General features: G+C 38.3%; 1 protein-coding gene across 1 annotated transcript; it reads right to left on the reverse strand.

Annotated features, from left to right (window-relative positions):
• Nucleotides 1–319: 319 nt before the first annotated feature.
• LOC140934768 (adenosine receptor A2b-like) lies at nt 320–2,586 on the reverse strand. Its single transcript, XM_073384337.1, has 2 exons — nt 1,708–2,586; nt 320–684 (listed from the first exon to the last, which is right to left on the reverse strand). The coding sequence occupies exons 1-2, from the start codon at nt 2,483–2,485 to the stop codon at nt 332–334; spliced, it is 1,131 nt and encodes a 376-aa protein (XP_073240438.1). The 5' UTR covers nt 2,486–2,586; the 3' UTR covers nt 320–331.
• Between the last annotated feature and the right edge of the window lie 18,679 nt (nt 2,587–21,265).

Here is a 21,265-nt window from a genome sequence, read left to right on the forward strand (position 1 = left end):
TGAACCGTATCGACCGTGGCACACGAGAATGGTTCGGTTCTTTGTCGAATAGACCTCTGTAGCTTGTATGTTTTGTTTTCCCAATGAAAGTCATGAAAATCAAGCTGGAGAACTGTTTCATTCAAATTTTGTCGTATCCATGTGCACATATACGCATAATTTAAGAAAAGACAAAGGGACAAATTTCCCAAAGACCTTTCCTTCACCGGGAAAACAGAACATCCAAGCCATTAGAACTGTTTCGTGGGAGGAAGTTTAACCCAATCAGTTTCCTGCCGAGCGGCATTGCTTCCTTCGCCACTTCCTCCCATTACGGATAACATTTGACGCATCAGAAGAGGAAAACTGAATGGTTACTTCGTGCAACCGTCTCGAGGGGCGTGGCTGGGATAGTAGCCGTGATGGTCTGTTTTTCTGACTTCTTTATTGCCATAGCGATTGGAGGCGAGAGCTTGTGTTTCCTCAGGATGTGAGTTCGGCAGGAGTGAACAATTTTCCTGAACGTGATCTTAAAATCTTGATTGAGGCAGCCATAAACGAGGGGGTTGATGGCAGAATTTGAGGTCACCATCAAGGTTGTGATAGAAACAAAGGCGTAAGGCGGAGCCTCATTCCTGAATATTGCCAAGAGTATGATAGCGAAGAATGGACTCCAGGAGAGATAAAACAGACCGATGACGATTGCTTTAAGAAAAAAAGTAAACGAAAAAAGTTTCAGTTTTAAGATTTAAAACATTAATAAAGTTAGTCAAAGTCTAAACTATATGAGTTTTCGCCCGGCTGGGATCAAAGACTATTTCTTTCTTCCCAAAAACTTAGAGAGAAAATGTCATCATTCAGCTTGATCACATCCGCACTCATCATTTCCATGGTGGTCACAGTTATCGAAACCTCAGAGAAGAGGTTCCTTCTCTCTGAGTCAGTCTCAGAATTTTTGGCATGCCTAACTTGAGATATCCGCCAGTGCTGCCTCTTCCATAAGCTCTCCCAAGGCTTAGAAGGAGCACGGAACAAGCGAGAAGCGAGAGGACTAGAGACAAGCGGGAAGCGCGAGAGGGGGATCATGGGAACGAGCGCAGAGCGCGAGCAGGGAGTGATCCTTCCCATCACTCCTTTCACCCCCGAAGATCGCGAGCGACTGGGAACGAGGTAGATATCAGTGCAAATTTTCTGTGAATAAATGTCCACCCTTTTCTCTACTCTTGGCAGCAACTCCGATAGCATTTAGTTCTTACTGACATCCTAATGCTAAGTTTGTAGCTCCGTAGTTTAAACCGATGCAATCATGGGAAAGCAAAGTATGCTGGCACTGTCACGTTTGTGATACTGATGATAATTTTTCAATTAACTTTGAGATTGAACTAAGGAAAAAGGACCATTGAGTTGAGCTTTGATTTGTTTGTTTGATTTTGTTTCAGTTGGTGTCGGAAGTAAGTGTTGAGACCTGCGCACTATATAAACGAAGAGTATGGCCACGAGAGAGACACTTACTGAGTTAAAGGTGACTCAAAATTTGCTAAAAAGGCATGAAGTATAATCTGTTGGTCTGCAGCTTGCGAGCAAGCTCAGTCTTTAAGCTTCTTTTGACGGAAAAGAACTAAATGAGTGAAATCAAGAAACACTTTATGTGCTTGTGCCAGAGGCCCTCAAAGACCTATTTGCTTGCAGGCCAGTAGTTGTCTGAAAACAGATCTAAAAGAATCGTACCTACTGTTTTAGCAGCCTTGGACTCTCTATTAAGACCATCCCCTCTACTAACCGCAGACTGCGTCAAGCCTCTGTCCACAAACACCTGTAATGACGCTATCCGTCTCTCCTGACTGCGCGCAAGGACAAAGATCTTAAAATACGCCACAGTTATAATCATGGTTGGTACTGTGCAGATTGAGGCAAAGAAAAGAGCCAGGTATTTTCTTTCCAGTAGATCGCCATAGCTGCATACTCTTTGGGGATGGTAATCCTCCGAAGGCTTTATGCCAACACCGCATAGCGGGAATAGTATCATCAAGAACGCAGTCAGCCACACAGCAGTTATTGCTACGTACATTCTTTGTTTTGTTATCATGGTGTTGTACATTAAAGAGTAGGAGATGGCAAGAAATCGGTCAAAGGTCACTGCCAAGAGATTTAGCAGGGAAGCGCTCAGACTGAACAGATTGAGACACAATGTCACTTTACACCAGATAAATTGTCTTGTCCAACTGTACGAGAGTAGCTCAATACTTCGAGTTGGAAGTAACAATAGTCCCACTGTCAAATCAGCTACTGATAAGGATAAAATAAGGAGATATGTGGGGCATCGTAGACGTTGGTTCACAGAAATTGATGAGGCAAGTACCAGAAGATTAGTTGTAACAGTGACAACAGCCAATAAACTGAAAAGTCCTGCCATAATGATATCCTCAACCTTCAACTGAAGTTTCCAACTGTCTTCAGTGTGTACGTTAGTTTCAGAACAGTTTAGCTGAGATACGTTTCCGCACATTATTTATGAATCAGGTTTTCATGAAACTTTAGAAAGTTTCAAGGAAAAGCACCATACACTTCCGTCTTTCCAGTAATTCATTCAGAGTATGCACGTTTAAGGAGCTGAATATCCTGAAACCAAACGAAATGAAAACGTTTTAATTGTCTTTGTCATTCGACGAACGGAACAATGTCATCCGTTCGAGCTAAATCAGAGTATGTTTCAGTTGAATTATCACGGCCCTAAGCTGTGTGAAGTCTGCCTCCTCCTCGTCCTCCTCATTACTATCATCAACAAGCGCTTTGTCTTACGCTCTCTTTGGTGCAAACAAAGGCGAGGAACAAACGCAAGTGACCGGTGAGGAAACGCGAGGGATCAAGAGAACAATAAAGAAAGCTTAAGAAGGCTAAGTAAAATAGAGGCGAAGTTTTCTTTTTCTTATCGTCCTTTGCGCGCAAATTTACATCGCAAAGGAGACGTCTGGGGAAGAGGCAGATGAGCTATCTCATACCAGGCCCAGTAGTTTTCTAAAACAAACTCTGTGTTAGCGCGCCATAATTCTCCTTTCCCTTTCACTTCAAACTCATGCTACGTTGGCTACCAAGACGATAGTCTCAACGAGAAATTCAACAGGAATTGGTATTATGAGCACTGAAAATAACAGGTCTACACCTGAATCATGGAAACCAAGAGAGAATTAGGTGAAACTTCCTAATGCGGCGCTGCGTTTTATGAGGATACACTCCTTAAGAATCATTTCTATCAGGAAACTTCTCCAACATTTGACAAATTAGACTGCAAGAAGTTTTTACTGATGATTTTCAGTCTGTCGAGTCTAAGCTTGGAAGGACCACTCAGGCTCCAGAGATAGCGAACTAGCCGTGAAGGTAGCTTCGTTCCTACTAGCTAGCATGCTCGCATTCGCGAAAACAGGGAACTTTAGCTACGACGACGGCGATAGCAATGAGAACGTAAAAAAAAAACTAATAGCTTTATTAAGCAAAACAACAACTTTGCATGTGCATCACACTTTTTTGTACATTTCTTTGCCGTCACTATACGACTACAATCGACGGTAAAATGCCTAGTCATTTCACGTTTTATGGAGGGCGTAGACAAGCGGCGATGAACTAGAGCGCGGTGCCCACAGAAATCAACTCCAGGGACCTTCGCCTACATTTGACATTTTCAGCGGATAAGAATAAGCGCAACAAAGTTTGAAAAAATGCGAATCAGATTCATTTTGAAAAGGAACGTTTTTGCTGCTATCTTTGACGTGGTTGCTAAAGCTTTCTATTAGTTATCGCGGTCGGCCGACAGAAAAACAGAACAAAATTGATCAGAAATTTTATGTCGGAGGATTAAATTTTAATCCTAAAATAATTTTAAACTTTAGAAATTTTATGTAGGAGGATTATGATGAGGATTACGCCTAGCAATAAGCAACAAATCCTAGCTAAATGAGAAAGTTGCCGTAGAGCCATTGTTCAGTCGAATGAGAAGTTGCATATGCTGTTGGTATGACAGATGTATAGTAGCGCTTTATAGGAGGTTACGGGGAACGGGGAACGGGGAACCGGAAAATGTAAAAATGCCAACAAAACCCAATTTAAACCCTAGCTCCGTCGGTAACTTCATTCCCTGTTTTGTTCCCTGTGCTCATTACTCGGAAGCAACCTCCCCCGAAATATCACAGTCAAAGTTCCCAAGCATCTGTGTACGGTGTGTCGGTATAACATGAGAGTGAAAAAAGGATTTATATTGAAAAACATCCATAGTTGAAATATATCTAACGAAAAACACGAACTAGTAAATGAATTAAAAACAGCTTGTGTTTAATTTGTTTTGCTTCGCTTCCTTTTGATTTTCTTTGAGGCTTTCTGGGTTTTATTTCTCCTGCTCAGTTTGCTTTCTTCGATTATTAGCTCCTCCTGATAACAAGCCAACCTGGGTCATAAAAATCGAATTCATTTCAATACATCATGTATTGAAATGAATTCGATTTTTATGACCTTTTGAAACTTAATTAAAAACCAGTAAATGCAAAATGTATTTTGATCAACACTGCTACAGCTTGTTTTGAAGTGTTTTTCCTATTCTGGTTACAAGCCCCCTCGGATATAAGCCCCTCCGTTTGAAACTCCTTCCTAAAACCCCTTAGAACATGCCTTAGAAAGCCTAGGGCTTTTAAGCGGTAGTTTTGCAGAATGTCAGAACAAACAGGTAGAAAAAACAAAAATGAATAGAGCTAAAGCACAGAAAACAATTTTTTTTTCAAATCATGTTTCATTCATACTTTCGATTAAATGACGATTTCGGTTTCTCGATCTTATAAACGTTTCGTACATTCACTGGTAGTACTGTTACGTAACAGACCCAGCGTGAGCATGCACACATTGGTAAAATGATATCCTCCAATATTATCTGTTTAGGCATCAAAGATAAGGCGTGTAGGTGATTCATTAAAAAAAAAAAGAAAAGAAAAGGTTTCTTGGTTCTTCTACAAAACAATAGTTCGTTCTTTAATCTTTCCTTGATGGTAGATGCAAACTTAGTTTGAACGGAACTGAAAATGCAGTTGAAAACAGATTATGGCAAAGTTCATTTTCTTTTTAAATACAGTAAAATTAAGAAACACTGGATGCGATAGTGCCTTATAAACCCAGCTTAAACCCAATATATTTGCAAATTTCTAAGATAAGGTTAGAAGAAGCTGCATGCCTAGGCTTTGTCGCCGGTTCGTCAAAAGAAAGAAAAGATAAACTGGTAATTAATTTTGTGGGCCGTATGTAGAATTGTTTATACGGTGAGGGGGGTTAAACATTATCAACCTACGAAACAAAATAAAGATGAATAAAATCGTAAATTAAACTGCATTTCCTCTGTGAAGTCCATGAATGTATTTTAATATAATTTTCCACCATAAACACGGGGTTCATATTTTTGTGCGAGGGCGGGAGTTCAGGTTTAAGCCTCACAAAACATTTTAACTAGCTACTTAGCTGTAGAGTTTTTTCCTTACGTAATGTAGTGCATTTGCTTGCTTATACGGTTGAAGGATATGGGCAAGTCAAATAATCTTTGTGGCATTATCGCTTCTTTTTTATGAAGGTAGAGAAAACCGAGAAAAAAGGTGAAAACATCCAATAAGACGAAGAAGAAGGAAAAAAAGGAAAAAAAAAACAAAAAAAGAAGCCGAGGACAGCTGGAAATCAAATACGTAAGTTTTAATATTTATCAGCCACATAAGTCATATTCATTCTTAGACTTTTTCCGGTATATTAATAAACTTTGACACTTAACTTCAATTACAGTAACCTTGTTTGTCCTTTGACAGACCAAGAGCCAATAAAACTTTGCTGCAGCAATGCATGATGTTTCGTACTTCCGATATTAAAATGTGTAAAATGTCTTCATTGAGGTATTCAAGTGGACAATAATACGTCAGTAAAAGACTGTGTAATAATTTTCACCTTCCAAATGGAACTTAAAAAGCAAGTAAACTTGAGCAATCAACAATGCATTAGAACTCTGTATTCTGTAAGCAAAAATCATATGATCCTCAATGATTCCTGTGTAAAAATTTTTGAAACTTCTGCATCGATGTGGTCATGTTGACATTAAAGTTACAATGAAAGACTCAGTTGTAATTTACTTTGGCAAATGGAACTCGGCGAAATGCAAGTGAAATTGAGACATCTTCGTTTAGAACTGTGCATTTTCTTAGATGGTACGGTTTATAAGTGTTTTTTTTTGCAACCTTTGACCTCCGTCCCTTTCCGTCCCTTAAACTTTGCTTTAAATCACGTGGAGACAAGTAAGCTGAGGCAGTTTTCAAACTAAATCAGGCACACTTTAACCCTTATTCAACTTCGCTTTTTTTCGCACGTGAGGGTACTCAAGGCACATCGCAGGGATTGTGCAATTCTGTCTTCGTTTTCCAACTTGATCTGGTGCGTCAACCATTTGTTAAAACAAAAAGTGTTCTAAATATAAACACTAAATACAAAAGCAAATAGGGAACTTTTTTATAGCTACTTCCAGTTAAGGAAAAAGGGTTTCAGTCAAAGAAACTTACCTCATGAAAAATAAATAATGTCGCGTGAACAGCAACGCCTCGTGCACGTCGAGCGGCGCGTGCCGAATGCCTCACGCGGCTCGTGCACATGCACATGACAAAATTGGCTTTCTCTATTCAATTTCCGCCGATGTTTGCGGTGGTTCTGATGTTTGGTTTAACAGATAAATGCTAGCCAATGATTAATGTGTTTATCGCCATCAATACAGACCTAGCGACATACAAACAAAGATAACGTAAAAGCCTTTTAGTTGGATCTTTTTTACTCATTTATCAAAAAAGTGGTGAAATCAGTTAAATCCTTTTGTGCGTTTTTGTTTTGTTTTGGCTTTAAAATGCTAACATTTTTTTGTACGCTGGTCTTTTTTGTTTTGAGTGTATATTTACTCTAAAAGGCTGACAGAAAAATTAATATGATTTTGTTATACGTCTTTGATGTATTTCTATTGTTTTCGTTAAGTCCTATACATTACCTTTTTTGTCTTACGTCTTAGTCTATTAGGCTTCCTCTGAAAGCGAATGACGTTAAAATATTTCTAATGAATGCTAAATATGCTCTACCTGCGGTTGTACTAGCAAGCTTATGTGGTATTATTTTATACCACTTTGCTGCCTCAATCATGTATTACAGAGTCATGAAGAACTGTTTTTGAAGGAAGCGGTTTCATTGTCAGTTCTGTAGCCTTAATCTACTGCTCTGGCGAATATGTTATTTCAGAGACGGTATTTCATAGCTACCGGTTCTTTTCTAAAAGTGGTATTAATGACATTTTGGTTGAAGCTAAATGAACTGCACAATCCGGCGAATTGCTTATCAGGGACAATTTTCATGTCAGTGTGCTATTTGAAGGCATCCAATGCAGCTGCGTCCATGGATATGTATTTCACCATTACTGATGGTAGCTCCTGAAATGTTTTTACTATTTAAAAGATAAATTGTGCCTAAATATATTCAAATAGCCTCAAATCTTTTGTTTTCTATGAACTTTACAACTTTTTACTTTTCTGTAAATAATACGGCTTTTTTTATAAACTGAACTTTCTTCCGCCATTCAGGGGTCGAAATCCTTAACTGATCAGATCGATTTTATACAGCCTAATTACGTTTTTTTTGCATAGTGAAGATCTATTACTAAAAGGCTGTAAACTTACTCACAAAATACAGCAACAATTGAAGTGACCGAGGATGTTCGTAAAATGAAGTGGTTAATCCATTCTTTTTTGGAGCGCACTAAATTATACTTATTTTACATTGGCAAAGAGATTTGCTCATCATCTTTCTTACGATATGATTATTTCTTTTTTTAACCTGCTTATCTCTCTCTTTTCAGAGGGTCATAGGTTAACATTTTAACCTTATAGTTTCATTAAAACGCCGACCGGGAGTTTGCTAATTTTAAGTGAATTTCGGCGAACTGTCGGCGCAGTAAGGGGTAGTGTCCTATTCCCTGAATCACTTCCTTCTATTGTGCACAAAAACTGATTTAGAATATGTACAAAATACGAAACCAACAACTCGTCGAACCAATGGCAACCCAGCGGATTTAGTAATACCGGATATTTCGTAGACCCTCAAAGGGGCATAGTTCGGGGGTGCTAGGGGGCCATTGACGCCCCCCCCCCCGCCCCCTTTTCCCTTTTTTCCGCAAAACGGTAGAAACAGGCTAAATAAAAGATCACACTAAAATCCTAAAATTAACTGTTTTTGAATGACGACTCTCGGCCATCTTGCATCCAAACTTTTCGCAAATACCACCGTTTGAAAGCTCGCAAAATTTGTTCAAAATTTAATTTTTTTGCCATCGAAGATTTTTAGTCTGTAGCCAAAAGTGATTTATATAGACAACCTATTCGGTGCTCCTCGCCTTGTGACTCATCTAAAGAATGCAGTTATTTAGTAGGATTGTCTCTTCCGTCCCCCCCCCCCCCCCACTCCCGCCCTCCGTCGCCACGCTGACTGCTTAACCGAAAAACTGTCAGGTGTCTTTTAGTGAATCACTGTATGGATGTCGGCATCACAACTGGTGAGTGCTGTGGGTCCCGTGGGTGTGAAACATTGTGACCTCCACCTTTCCTCCTCCCTTTGAAAAATTCTTGCTGCGACCCTGCTTCCAGTCTGTTTTGTGAAGAAAAAAATACATGTCGAATATCAACTATGATATTTCTTGGGAAATAAACACACCAAGCGTAACTTATGGGCACCGGAAAAGTGTTTTCAAATTTGTTTGTTTGTTAAATTGCGTACATTTCAACTTTTCGGAAATTTTGGGGCCTTAGTAACAAATTAATGGTGAAAAACAAAACAAAACACGAGTACAAATATCAAGTATGATGTGACTTCGTTCTCCCTGTGTCAATGAATGTTGTGCTAGCTGGAAAAAAGTGTGCTTGATTTATGAACTAACCTTTTGCAGGAAAAAATGCTTCTTTTCAGAGAGAGAGTGAAACTATATTCTGCTTGACTGGATTTTCTTTTTGTAGTGTTTTTCCTATGATGTACGTGATGGCTTCGCGAAAAAAACTCATTTGTTATGATTACATCCGTAGTTATAAAAATATTTTTCAAAAATACATTTCTAGATATTTTTTTCCTCTATTCAAGCTGTTTTTTATTGTCGCCGCTGCAAGTTGTTTATGCTGTTGCGCACTGACTATGGCTCTTGGCACTGATTATATTATTTCAGAACTCTTGATCCCCGGATTGTTGGAATTGTTAAGGAGCGAAACGTATCTGGTGGGATAAAACGGAGACGTTCCACTTGGCTTGCATGTACTGCAGTGTGTTCTGGTGATCGTACCAGAACGCATCTTGAGTTACTTGTCGGTGGCAGCTGCGCACAACATGGGAAGGGCAAAAACGGGGAGCGATGCTTCGCTTTTCACGTTGAGCCTTCCGATACATGCACCATTGCTTTTTTAAGCTTTCCCAACAATTCCCAACTACCACCGAATATTCTAAAAAATGTCTAGGTACGTGCTTACATTAGCATCACCAACGCAGCTAGTAAAACAGTTTTCTTTCATTATTTTACCTATTAAAGAGCTCTCTTTAATAGGAACAGACTGAATAGGGATTAGACTAATTTGGCTGTATAGTCCTGATTAATGGTGGAATTCTCCTTACAACTGGACTGGTCTAACCGGTCAGTTGTAACAAATGAAAAGCGCCTATGAGAGTAGGAAATGTTTCAGGTAAACATTACTACTGAGCTGTTTCCGAAATACACTTGAAGGTCCCTTGTGTGATCATCATTTAGAATTCCCGCGGATGCATATGATGAGTTATTAGCCTCGACTTGAAGATATTAGGTATATAGTGTAGCTTTTGTAACATCAAAATTTTAGTTTAAATCATGAAGGGTTATGTATGTATATATTTGTAGATTGTTCGCATTTTTTGATCGCGGAAAAAGTCTAAACCATTTTATAATCATTTGACGTGGGTGATTGATCTAACTTTATTTTCGTCAATTCTCGCCGGCCTATCGCTTTCAATTGCCTTTTCAGTCAACGTCGTAACACAATAAGAAGCTTGAAACTACCACCTGCAAAAATGTTTATGTCAATAATCTGCGCTCTTTTGAATTGCTTTAAAATTGTTCAGATATATACAGTGTTATAGTTTGTCTTTATCTTACTGACAGAGATGTTGATCCAGGTACTTAAGCCTGTGCACAGAAAGAGAGGAAAACTAACTGAATTTATTTGTAGCAGTTTTCTACCTTGAACTGGTTAATGACGTTGTATATTATTCGTTTGCTCATTAGCAAACAACGGCATAGGAATGTACCAAAAAGTAAAAAGCAAGAACACTGAAAGGTGTTGGTCCTTTATTTTTTATTGGACCTTCTTGCAAAAGATATTTTAAGGTCAAAGGATTATTCCCTTTTTCAAGTGCCGGAGATCACTTCCTTTCACATGGGGTATGGAAAGACGTCAGAAAATAAGAAAACTAACATGGCAATCAATGAATTTGAAGCCAAAGCCTGGATGGATGTTTTTTATTTGGCTGTGTTTAAAGCAAAACTTTCAACTTGTCCAGCCCCTAATGATAACAATGAATCAGCGATTCACGGAGAGGAAGAAAGTCCCATGGAGGTAGACTTTGAGTTTCCATAGCCAGAGGACACCCATGCTCTCGAAGAAGAAAAATCGGAAGATGTTATTAAACCCACTGACAGTGGACTCAAAATTGAAGTAAAGCCCCGATACCTTTTATTGTTCTCAATATTGATGATATTTTATAAGAAGAAACTCGAGAGAAAATCAAGCAGTAGAAATCTTATTGGTGAAAATAAGATTTCCGACTTTCTCCTATTTTGAATTCTTCATTATTTGCTGTATTATACCGAACAACAAGTGAACATTGTCAGTGAACAGTACTGGCCTCAAAGCAGGGAAAGGGGTATTCCCCAGTTTCCAGTTGTTCAAAAGTCTGCCAGGGAAATCATTTAAGATGCACTCAGATCCTGTAAGGTCACACAAGAGCTACATGAGAAGCTCTATGCAAAATTAAAATTATATCATGGCACGGACTGCAGGTCGCACACTTTGCTGATTTCTCATCCAGTTGCAAAATATTCGCTTGCAAAGTTTGGGCATGTGCAGGAAGCAAAATTTCAAGATAGTTTTTGGGTTTAATATGACACAACTGCTCAGTGTTGACCTTTACTTTTGTCTTTCTCTCCTCCCCTCTTTTTTCGCTTTTCTTGCCTCATTTTTTTTTCTTTTGCTGGGCTTTTAGTAGGCTTTATATTGTTGCGAAAAGTTTTCTGAAAGCTTTTTGGATCTTACATGTAGGGTTAGATGAAAGAAAAGGTAGGTGGGTTGTGGAACAAGATTTTCATGGAAATTCTCAGGTCAATAGGTGCGGTTACATAAGACACTTTTACCGTAGTAAATGATCGTTTACCATGATACCATTTGTGTGGTGAATGTGACTGAACTTTCCCGCGTCAAATTTACCATGGAAAAAATCCACGGTTACACCAAATAGGAGAACAAAACTGCCCGTGACATTTAATGTCGTAAATAGCTAGGGTTTTTCAATACCCAAGGCAAAAAAGCCAATTAGCTTTCTTCATTTGACATCAACGTCGGAAACCGCAAAAAATTGTTTTTTCCAATGGGTTTCTTTCGCGCGCACCTCCTCGCTGATAACAGTGTTAAAAACAGGAATCAATGGGGTTTCTGTAAAAGACCCGTCCACAGAAAGCATGCTTATATCCATGACTGAGAAATGGAAATAGGCATTAGATAATGGCCTCGGTGCAGGAGCAGTGTTCATTGATTTCCAGAAAGCCTTCGACACTGTTTCATACCCAATATTATCACGCAAGCTTCAAGCAATTTATTGGCATATCTGGGTCTGTGCATGAGTGGATTATGTACTACCTCACAAATCGATCTCAATTTACGGTTTTGTTAATGGCTGCAAATTCTCTTCTGGCTGTATTCGGTTTAGCGTCCCCCAGGGATCTCTCCTGGGCCTGAGGTTTTATGCTACTTTTGTCAGTGACCTTCCTGCCTGCTTTGGCCATACCGGGGATGTTTATTTATATGCAGATGACACCACCTTATCTGTTATTAGTAAAAGTGTTGATGAAGCTTTTGCTGCTCTCTACACTATGGTACAGAATGTGCTGCAGTGGAGCATGAATAATCAACTCACTATACATCCATGGGCCAATCAAGACAGAAGCTATGCTAATTAGGAAGTCTCCTTTTAATGGCCCTCTGCCTCCTTTGCGTTTTGGGTTTGGTTACATACGCCTAGTTGAATCATCAACCTGCCTGGGTGTCAAATTAGATAACAGACTTTCATGGCCTGATCATACCTCTCAAGTAAGAAAGTGTTTGCACAAAAGGTCGGTGCACTGAAACGAATGAAGTACCTTCCCGTAAAGACTTTGCAAGAGATTTATTTGTTTATATGTTACTTATATAGGCGCCATATAAGTTTTATTACTATTATTAACCTAGCTATGCCACTGATATTAATATTATAAAGGAAATAAAGGGAGATGTAAAGAATCAACCATAAGAGGACACAGAAAAAATCTGAGCCCCAGATGGGATTCGAACCCACGACCCTCCGTGTTCTAGATCGGATGCTCAGCATCCGAGGAGGATCGTGGGTTCGAATCCCATCTGGGGCTCAGATTTTTTCTGTGTCCTCTTATGGTTGATTCTTTACATCTCCCTTTATTTCCTTTATATTATTATTATTATTATTATTATTATTATTATTATTATTACTATTATTATTATTATTGTTGTTATTAGAGGCACTGAAAGAACACCTCAATGATTATGCGTTTAGGATGAAGTTTCTCGAGTTTAGTCCTCTGAACAACAATAGTAAGTAATTAAAGTAAGCTGGTAAGTAGGTAAAGACCTTGATTGGATAAAACAATTCCTAGAAAACCAATAGTGGTTAGTTCTCTAACAGTCAGCTAGATTAATTTTTTATTTCCATAGGCTTGTGCCGGCTTGCACTAAAATGTACGTTGACCGGACTTAACATTGGTAAAAAACTGGACCGATAGCTTCATATTAGTTGACTCTCTATTTTCATAATACTGGTAACTGTGTTTGGAATTAACATTAAAAAAAAAATAATAACGATGAAACCAGGGGGTACTCAACAAAGTTTTATACGGGGAGGCTGCGCCACGAGGTCTATTCCCTTACCCTTATATATACCATTTTTGACAGAAAAGGTTCCCCTTTCGTATACCTTCTATTGATTAATGGTACCCCTTTCACACACACAGTTTAGAACTTTACATCCCTTTTAACTGCTGTAAACGCACTGTCTTTCAAATATGAATAAATCACAAAACCAGAAACTTTTCTCGACTTTTTCACGGCCGTAAAATCCTTTTAGGTCATTTTACAGACCCAAATGACAGTTTTCTACCCCTGCACATACCCGAAGCCCGTAAAAGGTACCCTTTTCGGGCAGAGCCTCCTCGTATAAGGCCATTATAGGGAATACCCCGTTGTGATGAAGATAATCGCAGGTGTAATCGGTACATTTCTTATTTAACAATTATTCTTTGAAATCGAGGTGAATAGTGGCTAAATATTTGCCGAGCCGCGAAAGCGGCGAGGTAAATATTCCCAAAGCCACTATTCACCGAGATTTGATTGACAGATTAAATCACGCGCAAGTTTAAAAATAGATCTTTGCAGAATTTTCAAACATGGCAATTCACAAGTTTATCATTTCGCAAACAACAGCGTAATGGCTTAAATGGAACCGCTAAAAGTTTGAACTCTTTCCTTACCTGAGAAGAAAAGTGGAGCTTTGTTGTTTTCTGTTGACTCGCCAAGTTTATAGCCAAAAGGGCTTGTTGTGTCGTTCTTCGCATGAAGTGCTTACAAAAATGGCCGGTTCAGTTGCTCGAGGTAAGACGTCGTCTTCCTGTATCATTCTTTTTGCTGTTTACTTGAAACGTAGAATTTCTGCAAACATTTCCTTTTAAATTTGTAAATAAACTTCGATTTTTGAGCCAAAATTTTCTTGTTAGAAACACTGAATTCACGAAACGGCTTCTTCTACGGGAATACACGGGAGTTGTAAACAATCCATCGAGCACAAAACTCAGCTACAGTAAATTGAAAAACGCCGTATTAAATCCTTCCAAATCTTTTCTTGCCTTAAAAAAAAAAAGTCAGCGCTAGGATTTTGTCGACTTTTAAAAGATCGTTCTCTAAAAAAATGGGACAAACATCGAGCTCACACATTATCCACTCGCTAGGAGGTGAATATTGTTGAATAGTCCGAGATAGCGAACCAGTCAGATTGCTTAAATCACCAAGATCAGTGAGTGTGTATATACTAATAGTTCATATACCATAGCGGCTAAGCCAATCAAAATGCTAGAATTGCATTATCAAATGATTCAGTTTTTAATAATAGATAACATTATACATGATACAAAGTTTCCTTAATACCATTATCTCATTAATGCAGATCCAACCTTACCTATTAAAAAGTCTACCTAACTTGCACTACGCTTCTGAATTCTAAGAAGCCTAATAGGTTAGTTTTCATTCGTAGTCTTTCCCTACCCAGAATAGCCATATTCTAGCATTGGTTTTACCAAATCGTTAAATACAAAATCTGAAGGTTTAGAATAAGGTATTTTTTTGCCTCTTTTAAGGAGGCTGGCCTTAGAATTTAGCTAAGCGTTAGCTTGACGTAGACAAACATCTCAACTGGAGTAATCTTTAGAGAGATTAAGAGTCACCGGTTTGCGGCAAAAGGGCAAACGTGAGATTCAAGTTGAGAATTTCTCAAAACACAAAATAAGCAGATAAAAACTGTCCAGGACAATTCTTGTGGATAAAACTGGCCCGAAGCTACTTATTTTTTAGTAGAAGTAATAAACAGTAAACGACAATTAAGGGGAAAACTTGGTCACGTGGTACAAATTCAGGCGAGTTGCCGTTTGGAGTAAACGTGAATATTAATCTCTCTATTATCAACCTACGTACTACGAGAACTGTGAACTGCCAGAATCAGTAATGTCGAGAGCGTACCGTATGAAACGATGGAAAGTTTTAAGCTGCATAAATAACGAATACTTCATGGAAAGTGCGGGCGTACGGTATTAACGCAGGAGTTGTGGACGTATCGGAAATCTTCCTTCGATTTCTGATACAAAAACCAGCGTGTATGTACCGTACAAAGACCTTTCCATGTGGTATTGTGTTTATTATATACATACTGAGACATTCATCATTTTGGCAGCCTTTTTATTTCAAATCTTTCCAAGATGCTAAGATTTGCCGCTACACATCGTGAAATGACAAACAAAACGAAGCATCAGCTTATTAGTAAAAACGTTTGTTATTAACATTATTGAGGGTAAGGATATGAGGCAATCCAACAATTATAGGTAATGATAACTTTTTGTTCTGAATGCACAATTGAAAATGAATGAATTTAAGTAAAATGGCCGTTTTGAATATAAGCTTAACTTAAGAAAGGATAGAAAACAAAGTAGTTCTATAAAAAGCACAACTTAAGCTTACGTCTCGTTCTATTTTTCCCCTTCCGCTGTTGTTTAGTCGGCTCTCTTCAATTCTCTTCATCAACAGAGAAATACACGAAACTGTTCTACTCCAATTTCCGAGATGTCTTTCGCTCTTTTCACGAGAACGACTCTTCGAAAAAATCGTTTCTTGTTGAATGTCTGCGAAGCATTCGCAAAAAGAGGGCGCTGAAAGTTGGAAGCGCCTATAAAGGTCGGATATCCCGGATATCAGAAAAACCGAATCTAATTGTTGGCGAGGAAACTCACATGCCTCTGTGACGTCTGATTGGAAGTATGATTTTTCTCACTCGTGAAAAAAAATTCGTTCGCCCCTCTGATTTGCTAGAACTCATTTGCGTATGAAAATTTACGAAATAGCTTTTTGGTGAGAATTTCGCAGTATGTATATATTAATAAAAGAAATTGAAAGATGTGATAATCAGCTCTAATTACGTCAGAATCCTGTCGGGGAATCAAGATTTTTTTTTCTCCCATATCTGTGATTTGATGACTATCACCTCTTCCAAAGCCAATCAAATGCTTATATTCGCGTGCTTGTTTTTCCTTGTCGTCTCTGTCCAATACATCATGCTGGTTTCAGTTAAGGGAATTCCCACAACGGTCGCAGTAACGGGCAGAAGAACTGTTTAGCTCTCTACAAGCTGGACAACGCACGCCTGCGGTTAAGGTGGGGTCCTTCACGTAAGGTCTAAGCGTCAGATATTGAAATGTGAAATCTCGCGCATAATCGACGCTCTGACTCCAACATTCCTGAGCAACATTCCATAGCCAATGTGTGGTGGTTTCCCGAGTACATTTAACCTTAATGCAACCATTTTCTTCTAAAAAGGTGAATTCCCAGTCATGATTTCCTGATGTCACAGCAAAATCTCTTCCTGGGAAGCAAAAAAGGTACAAAGGAGATTCCTTTTTGAAGGAATTCCCGGTCACGCTTTTGTTCAGGTGTATTGGAAGGCCACTTGCCCTCGTTACCACATCGCGAAATTAACACTTGGCCCAAAGTTGCGGGTGTTATTTTGGCTTTCTTGTATTCGCGCACATCAGCCTAATTTGACAGAGAACAAAGGAGAATACATATAAGCTACCATGTAAAAACAGGCTTTTATCAATGAAGATAACAAAAAAACATTTCGTATATAGAACATATAACAAAAGCACCCGTAATTGTTCGAATAAGCGCGGCGGCCCTAATTTTCGTTCGGTAACTATAATCAGGAGGTTTCTTTTTAACTTCTGGGTTACGCATAGCGTAAGGAATGAGTTATTGTGGGCACTACGAAATGCAAATGTGTCACTTGGGTGTAGACTCAATTCTTAATTAGTCGGCTCGCACGAGAACGCCCAATATCAAAACGACAACTGTCGTAGATCCATCGTTCCCGTTCCACGATCAACAAGTGCTGAACGTGCATTGTGCCCAGAGCTTTTGATGTCATGATTTTGTACCTAAGTTGTCTTCATGTGGACTTTGAATGTTTCAAATTAGCACTATGGCCAGCTTTGAGACAGAAGTTTATGAACTTTTTTTTTGCATTTAAAGCTTTTTATAATAATAATAATAATAATAATAATAATAATAATAATAATAATAATAATAATAATAATAGTAATAATAATTTACATTTATATAGCGCAAACCTCTATATGAATATATTCGGTTGCGCTTTACAATATTGTTATATCACGATGTTAAAGGTGACTAAGGCGTAAGAAACTATTAAAAACTACAACAAAAGCTATTCAAAACTATTAAAAACTACAATAAAAGCCAACAATTAAATCTATTTAAAAGCTTAATTAAAAAAGTGACTTTTAACAGCAGTCTTAAAAGTGTCCAATGTCTTTATGTTGTGAATTGCCGAAGGTAATGCATTCCAGAGATGAGGTGCAGCTGACTGGAATGCACGATCACCAAGAGTTGGATGGGTCTTAATGCCAGCTAACTCGAGGAATATAGACTCATTTGACCTCAGAGAGTTCCTGGATTGCTTTTTGATAGTAATTAAATCAATTAAATAATTAGGGGCTTTATCATATAAGCACTTAAAAGTCAAAAGTAGAATCTTAACTTTTATACGTTAACTTATCGGAAGCCAATGTATGTGGAAAAGCAATGGTGTAACACGGCAGAATCTTGGTGTTCCAGTGACTAACCGAGCTGCGGCATTCTAAATTCGTTGGAGTTTCATGATATGTGAATTCGGGAGGCCATATAGTAGACTGTTACCTACTCTACTGGCTATGAAAGCATGAACTAATTTGCTGACTGAACGACTTAAATATTTCCTAATTCTATACGCATGTTATAAGCGGATGAGCAAGTTCTGTTGATATGACTTAGCATACTTATTTTCGAATCAAACCAGGTTTCTAGGTTTCGAACTTCACATGATGGACACAATTTGGGAGTCACCGACAGATAAGTACTGATGTTACTGACTTTCTGAAGTTGTTGTCGCGTTCCAATCAGAAGAATTCTGTCTTATCGGAATTCAGTTTTAACTATCCGAATGCATCCATTGACTGATATCAGCAATACATGATTCCATGGAAGTTATAGCAACGGTCTCCTCCAAATCATTTCCTGATCTACACGTGATGTATAGTTGCGTGCCATCTGCATAACAATGGGATTTGCTGGCATGGAGAGAAAACAATGATGGCCCGAGACAGCTGTCTTGTGGAACTCAAAATTTAAGATTAAAATTACTCAATAGAACTCCGTCTATATAGATGCACTGGGTCTGTTAGAAAGGTACGACTCAATCCAATTAAGTGCAGAGCCTGAAATTCCAAAATCAGACTGGAGGAGATCTAAGCCGATGGTCCACGGTATCAAACGCGGCGCTAAATCAAGAAGCACCAACAACGTGACCTGCTGATTTTCCATGTTCATCAAAATATCATTCTTGACTTTAAGGAGGGTAGTTTCCGTACTGTGGTGCTGTAGATAGGATGATTGCAATGAAGAAAAAAGATCATGCTTATTTAAGTAGGACTGAATCTGATCAGCTGCCACTCCTTCAGCCAATTTTGAAACAAAGGAAAGATTACTCATTGGTCGAAAGTTTTTAAAAACCGATTCAAGACCTTAAATTTTAACAGTGGTGTAACAACCGACAGTTTCCAAATGTCAGGGAAAAATCAGGATTCAAGCGACAAGTTTATGGTAGTTGGTAATATCGGAAGTAACTCATCAAGGCAATCTTTCAAGATATTAGCGGAAACACGATCAAGTAAACAAGATTTTGTTGGCGCTCTAAGCACAAGTTTCCCTAAAGAGTCCATGTTTACACGGCGAAAAGCATTAATAGACGAAGAACAATAAGAAGAATGGCGGTTAACAATGCTGCACAAATTCTCAGTTGCATCAAGACTAACACGAATATCCGATATTTTCTTAATAAAGAACGACCCCATGTCATTGGCCAATTAAGGCTAACTTATCGCGATGAGGTGGAAAAGGCGTATCTCCTGTCTGATTTAACAGTTCCTTCAATGAACAGGTTAATTTCCTTTTTGTCACTGTCCCATAGTGAGAAAATGTCATCAATAAAACGTTTCCATTCTATTGGTTTTGTTTTGCTTTGACTTATCATTTTTGTCTCAATATCGGCCATAAAAATGTTTGCAAATGCAACGACCATTTTTGTAACCATTACAGTGCCATGGGTCTGAAGATAATTTTTTCCAATAAATTGGAATGAATTTTCCTGAAGGATAAGTTTAAGCATTTCTTTGAGGTAGTGTGACGGTATAGGAGGGTTATTGTTGTGGAATGCCTGGTATGCTCTGCATACTGTTGTGATCCCCTCTTCCTGTGGTATATTTGTGTACAAGCTTGTTACATTCATTGATACTAAGATAGTATCTTGAGAGGCTTTGTCTTTTCTATGAAGTTTACGAAATCCGTTGTATCTTTTAGATACGATTTCTGTTTTTGTGCGATGGGCTGAAGTAGTTTGTCCACAAAAAATGATAATCTTTCTGTAGGGCCTTCACAGTCCGAAATTATCGGTCTTCCGACCGGATTTGGTTTGTGGATCTTAGTAAGGGTGTAAAATATTGGTATTCTTGGCGGATCTCGCGTTTGAGAAAACCATTTCTTTGTCATGTCATCAATAAAGTTATTTTGATGCAATTGTGCGACAAGCTCGTGAACTCTTTGTGATGTTTCCACTGCCATGGGATTTCGGAGAGGTTTATAATGTTCTCTGTTGTTGAGTTGAATCTGAGCTTCTTGTATTTTACCACACTTATTCTCGTTCTCTTACGTTAAGATTGATTTATTACTATATCAGCTCATACACTGAAAGTATAATGGCCGCTCAAGGAAGAAGTTAACTTGTTGTATTGCCATAACATTGGATTATTATTGCGTATTGTGTGGTTCCAAAAAATATCTATATCCAGCCTATAGATGATTCCTGGAAATTCAGGGCAGGGGAAGTTTGTAGGCCAAATATTAAAACACAAATAAACAAACAAAATTGAAGAGTGGGGGTGGAAGGTGAGCAAACTAGACAGTTGTGCGTGCATAAAATAACGTTATCATTCCAGAGATGATGTTAAGTGAACACATAAAATCAGAGTGACGATTTAAGAGATAATGCTATATGTATACATAAAGTTACGTTATAAATTCAGAGATGATGTTATGTGAACACATAAAATCACGTTATGATTCCAGAGATGATATTGTGTGAACACATATAATCGCGTTATGATTCCAGAGACAATTGCAATGATATGTATACACATAAAATCAGGGTTATAATTCAGAGATGATGTTATGTGTACACATAAAATCTGCTTATGATTCCAGAGATTATATTATGTGAACACATAAAATCACGTCATGATTCCAGGTATGATGTATGTGGACACACAAAATCACGTTATGTTTCCAGAGATGATGTTGTGTATACACTGTATTGATAAAAGGACGTTTATGATTCGAGATGATTTAATGACTGGTTAACAAATCTTCCCAAAAAGCATACTTCACGCTGGAATAGACTACACTTGCTGGGTTTTGACGAGACTTAATTTTTTTGCAAACGTCGAATTAACACGGTCCTTAAGTTCTCCAGATGTTCCTCAAAAGTTATGTACACAATGACATCATCCAAATATGGAAAATGTGACTGTACTAGAAAAACTACCGGAACCGGAAGCGGAAACTAGTCTTGTGTAATGACGTAGCTCATCTGGGATATTGAGGAAAAAAAAATTTAGACGTGAAGCATGTGAACTGTAAATGCGTTTTGCGGTTTTTTTTTGGACTCTTATGAAATACGGGTAACGTTTTGGCGACCCTGCCAGGACGAACTTCGATTCTCAAGTCCGTGGGACAGTATTTCAATCAATCAATCATATCTTTCTTTCAATTCGGATTTTAGAGTGGCGTAAAAATAATAAATAAAACGAAATGATAATAGAAATAGTAAAATTAAAATAAATATCATGTACAGCTGTAGACATCAATTACACACATATATAGCTGGCCAGAATTTTGAAAACGTTATCGCTAAATAGATCTCTTCGGTCCAACAGTTTTTTTTTCTTGCCAAAAAATATCTCCAAAGTTATAAAAGAGTGCAACCATAGCTTTTTTCTCTTCTCCTCCTTTCTTCCTCCTCTCTCTTTCTC

The sequence above is a fragment of the Porites lutea genome, chromosome 4, assembly GCF_958299795.1.
Source record: "Porites lutea chromosome 4, jaPorLute2.1, whole genome shotgun sequence".
In the NCBI taxonomy this organism is placed as follows: Eukaryota; Metazoa; Cnidaria; class Anthozoa; order Scleractinia; family Poritidae; genus Porites; species Porites lutea.